Source organism: Scyliorhinus torazame, chromosome 1 (assembly GCF_047496885.1).
Source record: "Scyliorhinus torazame isolate Kashiwa2021f chromosome 1, sScyTor2.1, whole genome shotgun sequence".
NCBI classification, from domain to species: domain Eukaryota; kingdom Metazoa; phylum Chordata; class Chondrichthyes; order Carcharhiniformes; family Scyliorhinidae; genus Scyliorhinus; species Scyliorhinus torazame.
The window spans coordinates 110,194,190-110,212,461 of NC_092707.1; the positions used below are offsets into that span (position 1 = coordinate 110,194,190).

Genomic DNA, 18,272 nt, shown 5'->3' on the forward strand with positions numbered 1-18,272 from the left:
AAGGCCTTCTTTAGGCAGGTCAACAGGAGTATAATGGGGTTTGTGTGGGCGCGAGGGACTCCGAGGGTGAGAAGCGTGTTCCTGGAGCGGAGTAGAGATAGGGGGTGGCTGGCGCTGCCCAACCTCAGTGGGTACTACTGGGCCGCCAATGCGACGATGGTGCGCAAGTGGGTGATGGAGGGGGAGGGAGCTGCATGGAAGAGGCTGGAGACGGCGTCTTGTGTGGGTACGAGTCTGGGGGCGCTGGCAACGGCGCCGCTGCCGTTCCCTCCAAGGAGGTATACCACAAGCCCGGTGGTGGCGGCTGCCCTCAAAATCTGGGGGCAGTGGAGGCGGCACAGGGGGGAAGTTGGGGCCTCGGTCTGGACCCAATTACGGGGGAACAACCGGTTCGTCCCAGGGAGAACAGATGGATGGTTTTCGGGGTGGCACAGGGCAGGGATACAAAGGTTGGGGGACCTGTTTGTGGACGGGAAGTTCGCAAGCCTGGGTGAGCTGGAGAAGTACGGGCTCCCCCCGGGGAACACCTTCATGTACTTACAGGTAAGGGTGTTTGCCAGGTGGCAGGTGGTGGAATTCCTGCGACTGCTGCCACACACAGTACAGGACAGGGTGCTCTCGGGAGGTTTGGTGGGAGTGGGGAAGATCTCGGAAACTTACCAGGTGATGCAGGAGGAGGAGGAGGCCTCGGTGGTGGAGGTGAAAGGTAAGTGGGAGGAGGAGTTGGGAGAGGAGATTGAGGAAGGGACGTGGGCAGATGCCCTAGGGAGGGTGAACTCTTCGTGCGTGAGGCTCAGCCTCATAAAGTTTAAGGTGCATGACCGGGTCAAGGATGAGCCGGTTTTTTGGGGGTGAGGACAGGTGTGTTAGGTGCTCAGGGGGCCCAGCAAATCACACCTATATGTTCTGGGCCTGCCCAGCGCTGGAGGAATTTTGGAAGGGCGTAGCGAGGATGGTGTCGAGGGTGATAGGATCCAGGGTCAAACCGGGCTGGGAGCTCGCAATATTTGGGGTCGCAGAGGAGCCGGGAGCGCAGGAGGCGAAAGAGGCCGGTATTCTGGCCTTTGCGTCCCTGGTAGCCCGGCAAAGGATTCTTCTTCAGTGGAAGGATGTGAGGCCCCCAAGCGTGGAATCCTGGATCAACGATATGGCGGGGTTTATTAAGTTGGAGAGGGTCGGTACAAGGGTTCTTTAGGCGGTGGCAACCGTTCTTAGACTTCCTGGCAGAACGATAGACATTGGTCAATGGCAGCAGCAACTCGGGGGGGGGGGGGGGGAGTTTACTTTATTTTTGTTTTTGTTATTTACACTGGAGGGTCCAGGGGGGTGTATATACCTGTTGTGTTAATTCGGGGTGTTAATGTTAATTTATTATTTATGTACGGGGGGGAGGAATGTATGGAGTGTTGCTTTTCTAGACCGTGTTTTGTACTTAACCCTGTTGGGTTCCTTTTTCATTTATTTTATGAAAACCATAATTAATAAAAATTATTTAAAAAAAATAAATAGGTAAGTATCTTTAAGTCAAGCAACAGAGAGAATGAGGAATTCAACAAGTTAAAACATAGGGCGTGATTCTCAGGAAAGATTTCTAAACGCTGTGGCGAATGGGAATTGCCGCCAGCTTCCCGGCGCTCGACCCAGCGAGGCTGGCTAAGCTATTCAACATTAATTGGTCCACTTAATGAGGCCTCACAGGCATCTCGCCGCAAATGAAGGTTCGCCAGCTGATCCCCCGTCACCGCGCTCACCAGCCCCCTGCTAACAAGATTGAGCAGCACTTAAGCTGCACTTGCTCAGCCAACCCCAGCCAGCTCGCAACAATGTCGACCTGGAGAGGCTGCTAGACGTTGTGGAGGCCAGGAACCCCCTCCCCGGAGCCATTTCCGCCCCCACGGGAGCATCCAACCCCAACTCTCCACGCGACCCCCAAACTTCCCTCCACACTCCCTTCCCCTTCAAACCCCCAACCCATCCTCCACCCCTTCCCCCTTCAATTCACCTCACACCACAGTGAACCATGCTAATGATGCCCTCTGTGTCTCCTCAGGAAAAACGCTCCCACCATCACTGGGAGAGGGCCCAGCCTGGTGGAGCGGTGCCAGTCTTCAGAATCCTCACCTCCTTCGAGGTAACCGGTGTGGCCGAGGAGAGGGCGGTCACCAACGCGGAGGCTGGCGGACGGTGCGGAGATGAGGAACCACCGGGCTCACCCAGAGGACCTGTCAAACTTGTCTCACTGGCTGACCCATCCCTCTGTGGTAATATAATCAGGGCCTAGTTTTAAGACCGATTAAATTGGATATCTTAAATTAAAGAATTGGGCACTTTAAATTAAAACCACAGTCTGCTCCAATAAGAAGTCTGCAGAATCCGAATATACAGAACTCAGACAGGCTGCCGGGGTATGTCTGGAGTAGCCCCAGATAACCCATCAAGTAATTATTGCTCCTATTTGAGATGCACTGGCCTATTGTCTACAGTTCCTGATAACCCATAAGGCAATCATCGCTCCTCCTAGGGTGGACTCAGGCGCCCTGTCAACAGGTCATCAACCAGACCATTGGGCGCCGAGACCCTGCCTCCTGAGACTCCATTGGCCGAAGACCAAGGGCAGGTGGAAAAGGAGGTGGGTGGTGACACGGGATAAAAATAGGCATTCCAGACATCTAGGGAGCTAGGACTCGAAGCAAAGACTCGGTGTGTGAGGTGACCTTGACCAGACCAGAAGGAAGGAAGGAGGCAAGCAAGGAAGAAACTTCCAGCGAGAGTCACCTTTGCAAAGAGGAACCAGAGGGACTCGGGGATCGGATCTACAGCTTACCAGCCACCTTTGCGGGTAGTATAGTCGAATCATAGGTGTTTCTTGTATGCATAATGGGTAATTTACGGGTTAACTATATTTAATAAAGTGTGTTGCATTATATCTGTGTCCATACTTTGATCTACTCATAAATAAAGACACTTGGGTAAACTTTAATTCAGGAGCTGGTTGAAGTATCTGAAATGGACAGATAATAATAAACGTTATTGTCACAAGTAGGCTTACATTGCAATGACGTTACTGTGAAAAGTCCTTAGTCGCCACATTCCGGTGCCTGTTCAGGTACAGAGGGGGAATTCAGAATGCCCAAATTACCTAACAGCACTAGTGGGAGGAAACTGGAGCATCCGGAGAAACCCACAGTCATGGGGAGAACGTGCAGACTCTACACAGACAGTGACCCAGCCTGGAATCAAACCTGGGACCCTGGCGCTGTGAAGCCACAGTGCTATCAACTGTGCTACCGTGCTGCCAAGGATTTGGAGGTCGGCCCACATTGTGGAAGAAAGTGACAGAGACATCCTACTGATTGTGCACAAGAGTGTTTAAGAGATACAACACCTCCCACTGACCACATGTCCATTCTCCCGCAGGTCCTCCATCCTGGGTGGCCACTTCTCCAGCCTCCCAGGAGACCACCTTGGAGCAGAGTTCCGAGGATGCCACCATAATAGCCATAACAGCTGTCATCCCCACCCTCCACCAGTGCAGATACCTGCTTCTGGAGCACAATCTGGTGAGCACCACACTACTGCTGATGTACATCAAGTGAAGGCGGGAACCCCCAGGCAAGACAGTGGTCGGAGGTCTGCTGGGTCCCAGCCTGATGCTGAGCCTGTGGAAGAAGTCATCCCAGAGGTGATGGAGATGTTAGGGAGCGGCCGGGACATTCAGAGAGAGCGACACTCCAGCAGATCCATAGCCGCTTGGAGGAGTCCCAGAGGCTATGGGTGCAGGAGATGTTGCCGGCAATGCGTGGCACCGAGGCCAACACTGCTAGGGTGGAGAGCCTGGTTCATGACGTCAGCACCATTAGTGAGTGTCCAAGGCATTACGCAGTCAGTGATGGCCATGGCCGAGGTTCTCGACAGAATGTCTGCCTCGCTGGGGGATGTCACCCAGTACCAGGATGACCTTGATGAGGTTCTGTGGGACATGTCTGCTCTTAGATGGGCATGGCTGAGGCACTGCGGACCTTGACCCAGTCGCAGGTGGGCACTGCAGAACATGTCCCAATCACTGAGGAGCATTGCCGAGGGCTTCAACATGATAATGCGGACCATGGGGAATTACCAGGGCTGGCAGAGCCAGATGATGCAGGGCAGCCGGGGCTCGAACCAGCTACCCCTCCGTCCCAAGGTGAACCCCAGGACCCAATGGCACCGAGTAGGAGGAGGGGCACTGGGTGCCAACCCGGACCCTTCCAATGGAGTGGGGATGGTGGTCATCAGCTCCCCCGCGTTCCACCCCTCTGATGAGGCCATGTTGCGCAGCCAGCACATGGGACAGGGCGGCAAGGCTGTGCATGTGCCATCAACAAGTGTGCCGGGGCCCTCTGCTCCCAGAGGATGCCCGCCAGGGGCATCGAAGGCCACGGGACAAGAGACGAGGTAAACAGCTGGCTGCCTCCACCTCTGATGTGCATTGGGAGACACCTAGACAGAACGGAAGAGCTAGGAGGGCCAAGCACATCGAGGATCACGGAGGACACTGGAGGAGGGGAGACAGAGTTGGGGAAGGGATACAGAGTTGGGGGGGGGGGGGCAGCGGTAGGCAGGGGTGGGGGGGCAGGGGTAGGTAGGGGGTGAGGGGGGTAGCATCATCAGAATAATTGTATTAGACATTAAACACTTGTGCACTAGGATGTTTCTGTCACTTTCTTTTGCAATGCAGGCCAACCTCTGAATCCTTGTCCCATCTCTCCAGGCATCTCCCCCTCCCCCCCTAGGCACACCGCATGCATGGGTATGAGATAGCACTCAGAATGGGTCAGACTATGGCACAGATTGAGGAGCATTGGCGCTCAGCTCTCTGCGGGTAATCGCCCCCCTCCGCCCTCAAGTGACCTGCTGACGGTGCCAACAGTCCCAACATCCTGGAGTGAAGGGGGGGGCGAAGAGATAGAGAGAGATAGGAGTGAGGTGTTATGGACCAGGCCACATCCTAAGTGAATCGGGTATGTATGAGGGTCTTTCTGGCCCTCTCGGCTTGCCGGATCCTCGCCGCTGCCGCCTGACCTGCAGCCTTCCGGCTGGTTCTCAGGTTCCTCCCCGGCCTCATCCTCCAGCCCCTCCCACTTCATCATCCTTGTGCTCCTCCTCGATGGCACATGTTCCTCATCACCCACCACCAGCTTGTCGCCACGCTGCTGTGCGAGGTTGTGGAGGGAACAACAGACCACCACAAAGCGGGTGATCCTCCGTGCAGTGTACTGGAGTGCAGTTGAGGTCAAAATATTGTATGTTTTCAAGAAGGAGTTAGATATAGCTCTTGGGGCTGAAGAGATCAAAGGACATGGGGGGAGAGCAGAAGTGAGTTACTGGAGTTGGGTGACCAGCCATGATTGTAATGAATGGTGGAGCAGGCCCGAAGGGCTGATTGGCCTATTCCTGCCCCTAGTTTCTATGTTTCAGATTGGAGAAATATAGACGTGGTTCTCCCCAAGAGTCAGTGCTAAGATCATGGGCTGGATTCTCTGGTCCCCCAGCCATGTGTTTCTCGGCGGCACGGCATTTGCTGGGGGCAGGATTCCATCTTCCCGGGGCCTGTCGATTGGATTTCCCATTGTAACCACCTCATGCCACAGGGAAACTCGCTGATGGGGGTGCACTTTTTGGGAAAAGTGAATCGCAATGACCGGACAATTCGAGCCAATATAAGTTATTTGAATATTGGAATATAATGTAAAATTTGCCATTGATAACGAACTTGGAGGTATGGCATACCATGAAGATGACATCAACTGACTGCAACATTACATACATAGACTAGTAGAATAGGCGGACAAGTAGCAGATGGAATTAAATAGTTACAAATGTGAGGCGATGCATTTTGGCTGAAGGAATAGGAAGAGGCAAGATAGATTTAATGCCTTAATTTTCATCACAAGTGCAGGTAGTGGGAGTCAGGAAAATTTCTGGCTTGGCCAGCCTGTCATGGGAGGAAGTGACTGCAAAGGTAGGATCTTCAGTGTCGAGGGGCAGGTGGGGCTGGAATCGGGCCTGCTGACCCGGGAAATAGGTCTGAGGCAGCCACAGGGGCACAGACGAGCTGTTTAAAAGCCACGCCTTGGTGCTCTGGGGCTTTCTCCCAGATAAAATAAAAACAGTTAAAGTAAAAACACAAAAGCAGCCACCCCCCTCCCCCTAACACATTCTCCCCATGTCACATCCAAGCTACCAAATGCCAAGTATACACATTGAGGCTTGGCGGAAAACCCAGACATCCATTCCTCTTGTTGAAACAGCCATGCCCAGGGAAAACATTGCTTGATGGACAGCTCAGACTCTCTGATCTCTGCTGTTGTTTATTTATACAAGATTAAGTGGCTTCAAGGGCCTGCAATGTCCGTTTTTGAGGCTTTAAAGAGCCTGGATAATTGACATTTTTATTGCTTTGTAGTGAAATGAACTTCTTCAAAATCATGGAAAATGGTTCTCAATGCTGCCTCAGGGCGCCAGGGACCCGTGTTCAATTCTGGCCTTGGGTCACTGTCTGTGTGGAGTTTGTACGTTCTCCCTGTGTCTACGTGGGTTTCCTCTGGGCACTCCAGTTTCCTCTCACAGCCCAAAGATGTGCGGATTAGGTGGATTGGCCATGCTAAAGAGTCCAGGGATGTGCAGGTTATGTTATGGGGTTACGGGGATAGGGCAGTGTGAAAGGGGGAATGGACATGGGTCGTGGCTCTTTTGAAGGGTCGTTGCAGATTCGATGGACCTAATAGCCCCCTTCTGCACGGTTATGACTAACTTCGGTTTTTAAAAACCTGTTTCATACATCCTACTGTCAATATGGGGTTAATTGGTTCTACATAGTGCATAGTGGGCCAACAGGAATGGAAGTGCCATAGATTGGCATGGGGCATGAAGGGTCATGGTGATGGATGAAGTGACATAACTTGGCATTGGGGTATGAAAGGCCATGGTGAGTGGGTAGAGGGGCATAGTTTGGCCTAGGATATATGAAAATTACCTTTTGAACTCACCCTTTTGAAGGTCCCATCATACAGACTAGGGTGCACCACTCTTCTGAGGTACCATGAACCATGACTCGTGAAAAACCTTGCCCAATCTTGCTTAAATTGTATAGAATCTTGGTTAGACTGGACTTGGGAGTACTGGGTGCAGTTTTGATCTACTTACCTCAGGAAAGTTGTTATTGACATAGAGTGAGTGCAATGAGGTTCACCAGACTTGTTCCCATGATGGCAGGGTTGTCTTATGAGGAGAGATTGGGCAAACTGAACCTGTATTCTCTCGAATTTCATATTTAGAAACATACATAGAAAAAGGAAGCGGGAGGAGGCCATTCGGCCCTTCGAGCCTGCTCTGCCATTCATTATGACCATGGCTGATCATCAAGTTCAATACCCTGACCCTGCCTTCCCCCCACATCCCTTGATCCCTTTAGCCTCAATAGCTACATCTAATTCCTTCTTGAAATCACACAATGCTTTGACCTTAACTACTTTCTGGGAGAAGAAATTTCTCCTCACCTCAGGCCTAAAAGGTTTACCCCTTATCCTTAAATTATGACCTCTAGTTCTGGACTCCCCCTCCATTGGGAACATTCTTTCTGAATCTACCCTGCCTAATTCTGTTAGAATTTTATAAGTTTCTATGAGATTCCCTCTCATTCTTCTAAACTTAAATGAATATAATCCTAACCAACTTAATCTCTACTCATATGACAGTCTAGCCATTCCAGGAATCAGCCTGGTAAGCCTTCGCTGCACTCCCTCCATAGCAAGAAATACTCTTGACAGGAAGCAGCCTGTGTGTTTTAAAGGCACTCCCAAAAATCAGGCAGCCTGGGCACTGGGTCAGAAATCCTTGAATTGGGACTCACCATTTTTAAAGTCATCCCAACTCAGTGAAAATTCAGCCCAATGATACATTTCTTAAGAGAGTGTAGGGACAGAGGGACCTGGCGGGTCCATGTGCACAGGTGGCTGGATATGTTGAGAAATTAATTAACAAAGCATATGGATTCTTGGGCAGATGTATTGAGGCAAAAATCAGGGAAGTTATGCTCTGGTTAGGCCACAACTGGAATATTGTGTACAGTTCTAGCCACTGCACTTTAGGAAGGATGTGAGGGTCCTTGTGAGTGTGTGGAGGAGATTTACCAGAATGGTTCTAAGGATGGTGGATTTAGTTACGAGGTTAGATTGGAGAAACAAAGGGCCTAGTTTGAACAAAAGTGATTGATGGGAGATTTGATCAAGGTGTGCAAGATTATGACATATTTAAATAAAGTAAACTAAGAAAAGCTGTTCCCATCAGCAGGTGGTGCAAGGAAAGGACACAGATTTGAGGTTTTGAGCAAGAGATGAAGGGGTTGTGAGGGAGAACTGTTTAATGCAGTGAACAGTAATGATTAGGAACTCATTGCCTACTAGGGTGATGGTAGCAGAGACAAGCGATGATTTCAAAAGGAAATTGGATGGGCGCTCAAGTGAAATAAACTTGCAAGTCTACAGGGATAGAGTTGGGGAATGGAATTGATTGGATTGCTCCATGGAGAGCCTTCATGGACTTCATCAGTTGAATGGCTTCCTTCTGTGCAATGATGTCTCTACAAAATGCACTGTAGTAACTCACCAAGGTTCGTTCCACTAACAGTACCTTCCAAACACTTGACTCTGCCATGTAGAAGAACAAAGGTAGCGTTAAGCCACTCACCATCCTTCCTTGGAAATATATCGCCGTTCCTTCGCTGTCACTGGGTCAAAATCCTGGAAGTCCCTCCCTAACAGCACAGTGGGTTTACCTACACCACATGGACTGCAACGGTTCAGGAGGTCGGCTCACCACCACTTTCTCAAGGATAATCAGATGGGCAATAAATACTGGCCTAACCAGCGACACTCACCTCATAATATAAATAAAAATAAATCTGGCAATTCTTGTTCGGAGGCAAGGTCACTGTTCAAAATTTTTAAGTAAAACCTTCCATCTGTAACCAGCCCAATATTGGCAAATAGACTAGTAATCCGTTTGCCAACTGAGTTCACTTTTTTAATCTTTTGCTTTTAACTTATTGACCTGATGTTTCTTAACATAACCCCACGTCACAAATAAATTCAGATTATATTGAACAAAAAAAGATCATATCATACATTATCTCAGTGCCACTACTTACAGCTTAAAACAGCAACATACCACATTCATTGCTATGACAGTTCTCTGCCAGTCCTTGTCCTGTAAGGCTTGTGGCTCCAGCTGAAAACAAAAAGTTTTATTGATTAAGCAACTAAAAATATAAGCTACAAATATGCTTTTCAGACTGCTGAGGTTTGGCTTCCAGCTCTGAGCTATTAGCTGTCGGGTTTAGTAACGATTTTGGGGAGTAACTCTCACCAACAATATGATTCTCATTAAAAGCCCATCACATAGGGCGCCACCCTCCCACCGATATGTTTGAAGACGGGTGGAACTTGTAAAATGTAACTCATGGCTGTTTACCGGTCTGCCCGACCTGTCTCACATTTTACAGGGGATGGGACGGTGGAGGCATCAGGTGGCCTGCATGCCCTTGGACTTCTTCTGAGCCCTCTTCAATTACCAGGAATTTTCCCAAGCCCACTTCATGTAAAGTCTGCCCCCTGCAGCCCTTTTTCTAATTGGAGCCTGTTTCTCTGCTCCTCTCTTTTTCTTAACTGAGACCTGTTTATGTCCACTTACCATGACTTCTTATTGGGACCTCTCCCTGTCCCCCCTCCCTTGTCTTTCTCTCTTGAGACACTCATTGACTCTGGTGCTCTGCACACAGTCAGTCACCCGACCCGGGTTTTTGTGCCCATCCTTTTTTTTCTCTATGCGCAGACGTTAAGGGATTGTCCTTGGCGTGAAGAACATAAAGATATCAAATGGTGAGTGTGCAGCCCGTTCGTGGCCTGTGTAGGAGATCTGATGCTTGCATTCAAAGTGTCATCTTGCATCTTTGACTTTGTCTATATCTATGATTCTGGAACCTACCTCTTCATTCACCTGAGGAAGGAGCAGTGCTCCGAAAGCTAGTGATTTGAAACAAACCTGTTGGACTTTAACCTGGTGTTGTAAGACTTCTTACTGTAAAATATATTTAATAATAGCTTTTCTTATGACAGATGAAAGCCAACTGGCCTGTAGTTTACAGTTCGGCACTGGTACAGAGTAGAGTCACTCCTTTCACTCTTTGCTGATGTGAAGCCACATGCCCTTCATGGAAAAGGCTGTGAGTGAGATATACTGCTGAGCTGCAAGGATCATTACATACTGTAAACCAGAAACTTTAAACAACACTCATGCTGTGAAGTGACTGCACTGAAGAACACATCATTCAAAATAAAGACTTTTATCTTTTGACTTAATCCTTCTTATTTTCAGCCTCCTCTCCCCAGGTCTGTCTGTCTTTTGTGTGTGGGTAGAGGGTGAGACAGTTGAAGAGGGTAGTTAGTATAAGCTTGTTGTTATCCAGTTCTGTTTACTGCATGCTTCACCATTAATCTTGCTATAAATAAACAGTAATTGTGTTTCAACTTACAAACCCGGTGACTGTAATTATTGGGCAGCCAACGGCCAAAGGTTTTGGGAATGTTTATAAGAATTATTGGTTAATTCACTTGTGTTGTGACTCTGCGGCTTGTGGGACTGGAATTGACCGCACACTAGCCGAGCATGTTGTAACAAGATTAAAATCCGAGGAAGAACCAGCTTTTCAGACAGACCTGGCTCCTCCCCTTAATTACATCATCTGAACCCAAAGCATAAGATATTCATCTGTCTCCTCCCACAAGATGTCCCATTACTTGTTTAGCCAGGACCAAACACAATACCCCTCATAAATTATCTACAACCCAGTTGTCATTTAACATAAACAAATTCAATTAGCAGAATACTTCACTTGCAAAATTAATGATTATCTCACTTTTATGACCCTTAATCACATATCTAGCAGACATACAGTCTGTAAGCATCTTATCCCAGGTTTTAATAACATTACTTCAAAAAATATATAAAATATGGCAATTTCTTACATTCATCACACTTTATTTCAGATTAAGTAGTGTTTAAAGCATAAGTAAGGTCCTATTTAATATTCTTTAAACTAGAGAAAGTAAAAGTAAAGGGAATAATTTACAGTAAGTCATGGCACGGCGGTGCAGCAAGGTGGAGCCCTCCTCCTGTGCAATGTGGGACGTTAGGAACCCTTCCAGTGTGCAGGTTCCATGTGTAATGTCTCCAGCTGCAGCTACTCAAAATCTGTGTTTGGATCTGTAGCTGTAGTCACTGTGGAGCATTTGCAAGGCTCAGTGCTGAAGTCCTGGCTATATTTTTTTTATTCATTCATGCGACATGGGCGTCGCAGTAGAGGTCAGCATTTATTGCCCATCCCTAATTTCCCTTGAGGGGGCAGTTAAGAGTCAACCACATTACTGTGGATCTGGAGTCACATGTAGGTCAGACCACATAAGGACGGCAAATGTCCCTCCCGAAAGGACATTAGGTTTTACAACAATCGACAATGGTTTCATGGTTATCATTAAGACTTTTAATTCCATAGTTTTATTGAATTCAAATTTTGCCATCTGCTGTGGAGGGATTTGAACCTGGGTCTCCAGAGCATTACTCTGGTTCTCTGGTTTACTAGTCTGATGACAATACCACTATACCACCGCCTTCCCTACATATTCACAATATATATATATATCAATGATTTGGATGAGGGAACCAAATGTAATATTTCCAAGTTCGCTGGCAGCACAAAAGTGGTGGGAATGTCAGTAGTGAGAAGGATGTTACGAGATTGAAGGTGATTTAGACAAGTTGAATGAATGGGTAAATACATGATAGATGCAGGCAGGAAAGACAGAATGGCAGAGTATTATTTAAATGGTAATAGAGATCCTCCCTCCCTTCCATTTTCTGATCTACAACTATTTCTGGGATGTTACTTGTTTTCCCTATAGTGAAGACTGATGCAAGATACATGTTAAATTAATCTGCCAAGATCTTATTTTCCATTAACTCCCCAGATTCACTTTCTATAGGAGCAATCTTGTTTCATTTTGAAACACTAGTTCTAGTCTCCTGTGACTCTAAACCTATCTGTCCCACACCAATCTGTGAGCAATGCTTTTAACTCTTGGATCTCTACCTGTAGACAAGTATCATTAACCTGTGAAGGTGAGAGGTTAGCTGGTGGCCCAGTATGGAGCACTCTCACCTCTGAGTTTAAATGTTGTTAGTTAACGTCCCATTTCAGACACTTGTGTAGAAGTTCAGCCTGACACTATGGTGCAGTAATGAGGTTGGAGATACTGTTTTCAGACATTAACAAAGTATGTCTTATTGAGTGGATGTAAAAGACACCCCACTATTTGGAAGAAGAGAAATGGGGTTTTCTTGGCAAATATTCATCCCTCAGCCAACATCCTTAAAACAGATTGGTTATCACATTCTGTTTGCGTAAGCTTATAGTGCACAAATTGGCATTTCCTACACAACAACAGTGACTGTACTTTAAAAGTACATCACTGGCTGCAAATTGCTTTGGAATATTTGTTGTGGAAAGTACTATCAAAGTGCAAGTCTTTCTTTAAGGTCTGTGCCAAAACCCTACTGGTCCAGACCCCGTGGCCTCACCTGAGTATGATCTCTCCAGATGAGCGGATGGGGTTACATCCTTAACCAAGGGTGCCCTGGGACATAAATACCTGGGCCCGAGTGTGGGCCGGGGCACAGGAGACCCTTCGGGGACTAGAGTATGTAGTGAGTAAGTCAAATAAAACATTTTTGTTCCGATCTGTCATCGTTTCCTCCTGGTTGCTTGCCTGCATCTTACAGTCTGGAGTTTTGCTACCGAGATGGATGGTTTCAGTCAGGAGATATCAAACACATTGCACCTGCCGCAGAAAAAAAGGGTCCAAATATAGCGAACTTTGCTCCAGTGGAGTGGGGGGATGTGGGCAGGTGGGTTAGAAATATCGCTTTGGTTCTCTGGGACACTGTTCCAATTGTGTTACAAGATTTTAAGGTCCTTGCATTCTCATTCCTTATACCTACTTACCACCCACTCCACCCCATGGAGATGGTGGTGGGCCGCATGCTGTGGGATGGAGTCAAGAGCACTTGCATTGAAGACAGAGTCTCTGTTAAGGAGGTCTTTTAAGTGTTCCTTCCAGCAGGCGCTGACTGCCTCTCTGTTCTTGATGAGCACATCTCCATTCTTGGCCAGCAGTGGAGTGGGGCCTCGAGTGCTGGGACGTAGGTGGTCTTAACTGCACTAAAGAAACCTTACATGTCATGGTTTTCGGCTAACTGCTTTGCCTTCTCCACTCACCATCTGTTCTTTAGGTCACAAGGTTTTTGCTGGACCTCAGCCTTCAGTAGAGCTGCATTTTTTGTTCTGCAGTTGGGTTGTAGTTTCAGGTTCAGAAATACCTTGTGCTTGCAGCTCATCAGCTCCTGGATATCCTGGTCATTCTCACTGAATCAGTCTTGGGGTGTCCTGGTCGAGTGACAAAGCATCTCTACACAAGTGCTGATTATGGAGGCCTTGGGAGCAGACCAGGCGTGCGGAAACTCTGCATCTCTGGGTTACCAGGAGACATCAAGTTGGCAGTGAGGAGCTGGCTGAATAAGGCTCGCTTATCAAGGCTTTTGAGTGCCTCAGTGTTGATTTTCCTGCAGCATTGTTTCTGTTCTCGTTGTTGCTTCGGGGCTATATTGATGTTGATCACAGAGCGGATTAGACAGTGGTCTGTTCAGTTGGTTCCTTTCATGCCGCGGTGATACACACGTCCTTGCAGTCCCTCGCTCGGATGAGGATGTATTCGAGCAGGTTCCAGGGATTGAAGCGAGGGTGTTGCCATGAGGCCTTGACAGCTAACCCGTTAAACTATTTAAACTGTCAATTAAACTGTAAACTCAGAGCCCCGCTGAAATAATACAACTTTTGTAAACCAGCCAAACATTCATAAAGAGCCATTCGGGAAAAAACAACAAAGAGTGAATGAAGCTGTTAGAATAGAGAATTTTTAAAAAACTCTCAAGGACACCTGCAACCTGTTTTTAAAATTTTTTTTTCAAAGTCTGGGGATTTACATAACAAGTCATGAAATTTATGAGGAGCTTATCCACCCTTCAAAAGTGTTGAGACTTCTCCATAAATTTGTCACTCCCACACTGCAGGCTACTGCCCTCAACATCTTACAGTGATGCAGCAACAAACTGGGCAAAAGCCATCTAACTAAGAACATCTGGAGGTACACCAAGTACCTTGGAATGTTTGGGAGCAGAATGGTTTGTTAGCATTCCCAAAATAGGCCTCTTCATCAAATGGAGATGCTAAGTGCATGTACCTAAAGGAATAAGATCAGGCACGCGAGCAACCTGTCTTGTACCCTCTTGAGCTCATCCTTCTGAACAATAACTGAATGATATATGCAGAGCTAAAAAAACTCACTCATTTCATTTCCAAATTGTGGACCATTCTGTATGTATGTTGCTGCAGTACTGCTTACATATCAACAGTCAATGCACTTTAATCTAAATCATTGTAAGTACAATTCACGTTTCTGCCAGATGATGAGGTACTATAGAAATGCAAGTCCTTCTTTTTCTCTTAAGTATGCTTGGAATTTTTGAGGGATATGAAGATTCACTACATTAAATTTAGCCATGTTCATTACTTCCAGAAAGTAATCTCAAAATTCCAGACAACATTTGGGGTGAGGACAGGATCAGGCTTGGCTATGATGCCTCCCATGGTTGACTAGCCTGCCAGCACTGTATAGTGTCAGGGGACTGCTGGAGTCCTTGAACCGTATCCCGGCAAGACTCAGCATCTTCGGGAGAGGGAGGGAGAAAATTGGAACATAATTTAAAAATCTATTCCAAGTGCACTGGAACTGCTGTTAAGATTGAGATACTTTCCTTCACTTAGGTCATGTCACATTTTCTACACTTTTAAATCAACGCATGGCTGGCTAGTCATTTGTCTATTTAATAGTTTTGTTCAAATGTTAACTTCACAAGAAATTAATCCAGAAAATTTAATTTAAAAATTGGGATGTTTTAAAAAATCTAGTTTGATTGGTCACAAAATGCTTTGTTCTTCGTGCGTTTCTAAAAAAAAGCAAGTTTTATCACAATTATCTGGCTATCAGCATCTTTCTCTCTGATACCTTGCCCAGAGGCCGAGTCAGTGAGGACCGGCAGGCTCTTGCAAATACAGTGGGCATTGCAGCCACTAAATCCTGTCCTTATTCAACCTCATTACACGTATTGGGGAGCATTCCTGATTAGTAATGGTTAATGGCGGTGGTGAAGACAATTGCTGGCTTACATCTACTCAGTTTAGCCTAGATGTTCAGGCCAATAATACAAACTTAACTGCCACCCAACTGAGATGAACCAACATAGCATACAACTCTGAATGGGAGCTGGGGCTTGTGTGATTTGTATAACTCAGTCATACATTGATTCCATCCAGTGAGCCATTTGGGGAATTTAACGTTGTTTCCTAAGTGCAATCTTTGCAAGGCACAAATCAAACAGTAGCCAAGGAGTCAATATCGAGATGTCCAATACCACTTTACAGCTGTCCATTTGAAGTTGTATGATAACTGTCTGGAGTAATTTCCCCCAATGCAAACCATATTTGTGTTCCCTCATTTTATAGTTTGTGTACAGAGTAAAAGTAAATTTTACATGCAGAGTTCTTTTTCAAGCTGGAAAAGTATTGATTTGAAAGCAAGGTGTTTTTGCATCTTATTTAAGTGGTTTCCTGTTGTATAATTCTGAACTGTAGTAGAAATGACCTATACTCCTTATTATAGGTGCAACATTTCAATGGGGGTTTTACAGAGCTAGTGGGAAAGGGGTAGGGAATGGGACGGGAAAGAGAACCGGGGACGGGAAAGAGAACCGGGGGCGGGGGGGGGGGGTGAAAGAGGGAGAACAATACTTTATCATGCTCCTCAGGCGAGTCTCAAAATTTAGATTTAGATTTATTGTGACGTGTACCGAGGTACAGTGAAAAGTATTGTGCTACGTACAGTCCAGGTAGATCGCTCCATACATGAAATACATAGGACATACAATAAATAGACAATGTAAATACATAGACATAGGGTGAAGCATACAGAGTGTAGTGCTACACAGTAGAGAAGATGCTTGGAGAGACCAGTTCAGTCCATAAGAGGGTCTTTCAGGAGTCTGGTAACAGCAGGGAAGAAGCTGCTTTTGAATCTGTTAATGCGTATTTTCATACTTTTGTATCTTCTGCCCGATGGAAGAGGTTGGAAGAGAATAACCCGGGTGGGACGGGTATTTGATTATGCTGCCCGTTTTCCCAAGGCAGCGGGAGGTGTAGACAGAATCAATGGATGGGAGGCGTGATGGACTGGGCTGTGTTCATGACTCTGTAGTTTCTATGGAGAGAAAAGGGAGCTAACATTTTGAGTCTGGATGACTCTTTGTAAAACTAGCTTTGACAAAGAGTCACCCAGACTCAAAACATTAGCTCCCTTTTCTCTCCACAGATCCTGTCTGACCTGCTGAGATTGAGCATTTTTTTCTGTTTTTTGTTTCAGATTCCAGCATCCACAGTAATTTGCTTACATCTCTATGGTTTCTTACGGTCTTAGGTCGAGCAGTTGCCATACCAGGCTGTGATGCAGCCAGATAGGATGCTTTATATGGTGCATCTGTAAAAATTAGTAAGAGTCAATGTGGACATGCCAAAGTTCCTTAGTTTCTTGAGAAAGTATAGGCGCTTTTGTGCTTTCTTGGTTGTGGCGTTGACGTGGGTGGACTAGGACAGATTGTTGGTGATGTGCACACCTAGAATTTTGAAGCTGTCAACCAACTTCAACTGCTTGGAGTCAGTGGACTGCATCCATATTCAAGAACTCAGTGGCCAACCTAAACGAGTATGCCACCACCGCCACAGACTTCATCAGTAAGTGTGTAGAAGATTACGTTGACAATGGCACCTGGGGACCATTGATGCAGACAAGGGTGTGTACGACACTTCGCTTCCTGAAATCAATGACCAGCTCTTTAATTTTGCTGACATTGAGAGAGATTGTTGTTGTTACACCACACCACTAGATTCTCATCTCCCTCCTGTACTCTTGACTCATCGTTGTTTGGGATCCGGGCCACTACGGTCGTGTCATCAACGTGTGAATGGAGTTGGAGCTGAACTTTGCCACACAGTTGTGTGTATAGGAAGTATAGTAGGGGTCTAAGTATGCAGTCTTGCATGGCCCCGGTATTGAGGACTATTGTGGAGAAAGTGTCGTTGTTTATCCTTGCTGATTGTGGTCTATGGGTCAGGAAGTCAAGGATGAAGTTGCAGAGGGAGGAGTCAAGTCCTCGGTTTTGGAGTTTTGATATGAGCTTGGCTGGGATTATGGTGTTGAAGGCGGAGCTGTAGTCAATAAATAAGAATCTGACGTGAGAGTCTTTGTTGACGAAATGCTCCAAGGATGGGTGTAGGGGCAGGAAGATGACGTCTTCTGTGAACAGGTTGTGGCTGTATGCAAATTTCAATGGATAATAATAATAATCGCTTATTGTCACAAGTCGGCTTCAATGAAGTTACTGTGAAAAGCCCCTAATTCAGGGAGGCCGGTATGGGAATTGAACCGCGCTGCTGGCCTTGTTCTGCATTACAGGTCAGCTGTTTAGCCCACTGTGCTAAACCAGCCCCCGTGGATCAGGGCATTCTGGGAGTATGGAGTTGATGTATCTCATGACGAACCTCTCGAAACATTTCATGAGGATAGATGTCAAGGCCACTGGATGGTAGCCGTTGCGGCACTTTGCTTCGTTCTCCTTTAGCACCGATCTAATGGTGGTCTTCTTCGAGTAGGTGAGGACCTTGGAATGGAGTAGGGAGAGGATGAAGATGTCTGCAAGCACACCCGCCAGTTGGTCCGCGAAGGATCTGGGTGCATGACCAGGGACTCCTTCAGGACCTGTTGTTTTCCGTGGGTTCATTTTCAAGGCCGATCTGACTTTGGAGGCTGTGACGGTAGGAATGAGTGTGTCTGAGGCTGTTCGGGCAGTTGACAACGGTTTATTGGTTTCCTGCTCAAAACGAGCACATTATGCATTCAATTCATTGGCAAAGGGTGCTCCGCTGTCAGAGATTCTACTCGGCTTTGCTTTGTAGCCCGTTATGTAGTTTAAGTCTTGCCACAACTGATGAGAGTCTGTGTCGTTAGTCTGTG

The 18,272-nt window shown here is 46.9% G+C and overlaps 1 protein-coding gene across 1 annotated transcript in view; it reads right to left on the minus strand.

Moving 5' to 3' along the window:
- The window catches only part of LOC140410916 (breakpoint cluster region protein), a 464,596-nt gene that overhangs the window by 130,192 nt on the left and 316,132 nt on the right, over positions 1-18,272 (minus strand). The window contains exon 17 of the mRNA XM_072499748.1: positions 9,208-9,267. Within this exon, the coding sequence (XP_072355849.1) occupies positions 9,208-9,267 (60 nt within the window). The remainder of the gene's footprint in view (positions 1-9,207; positions 9,268-18,272) is intronic.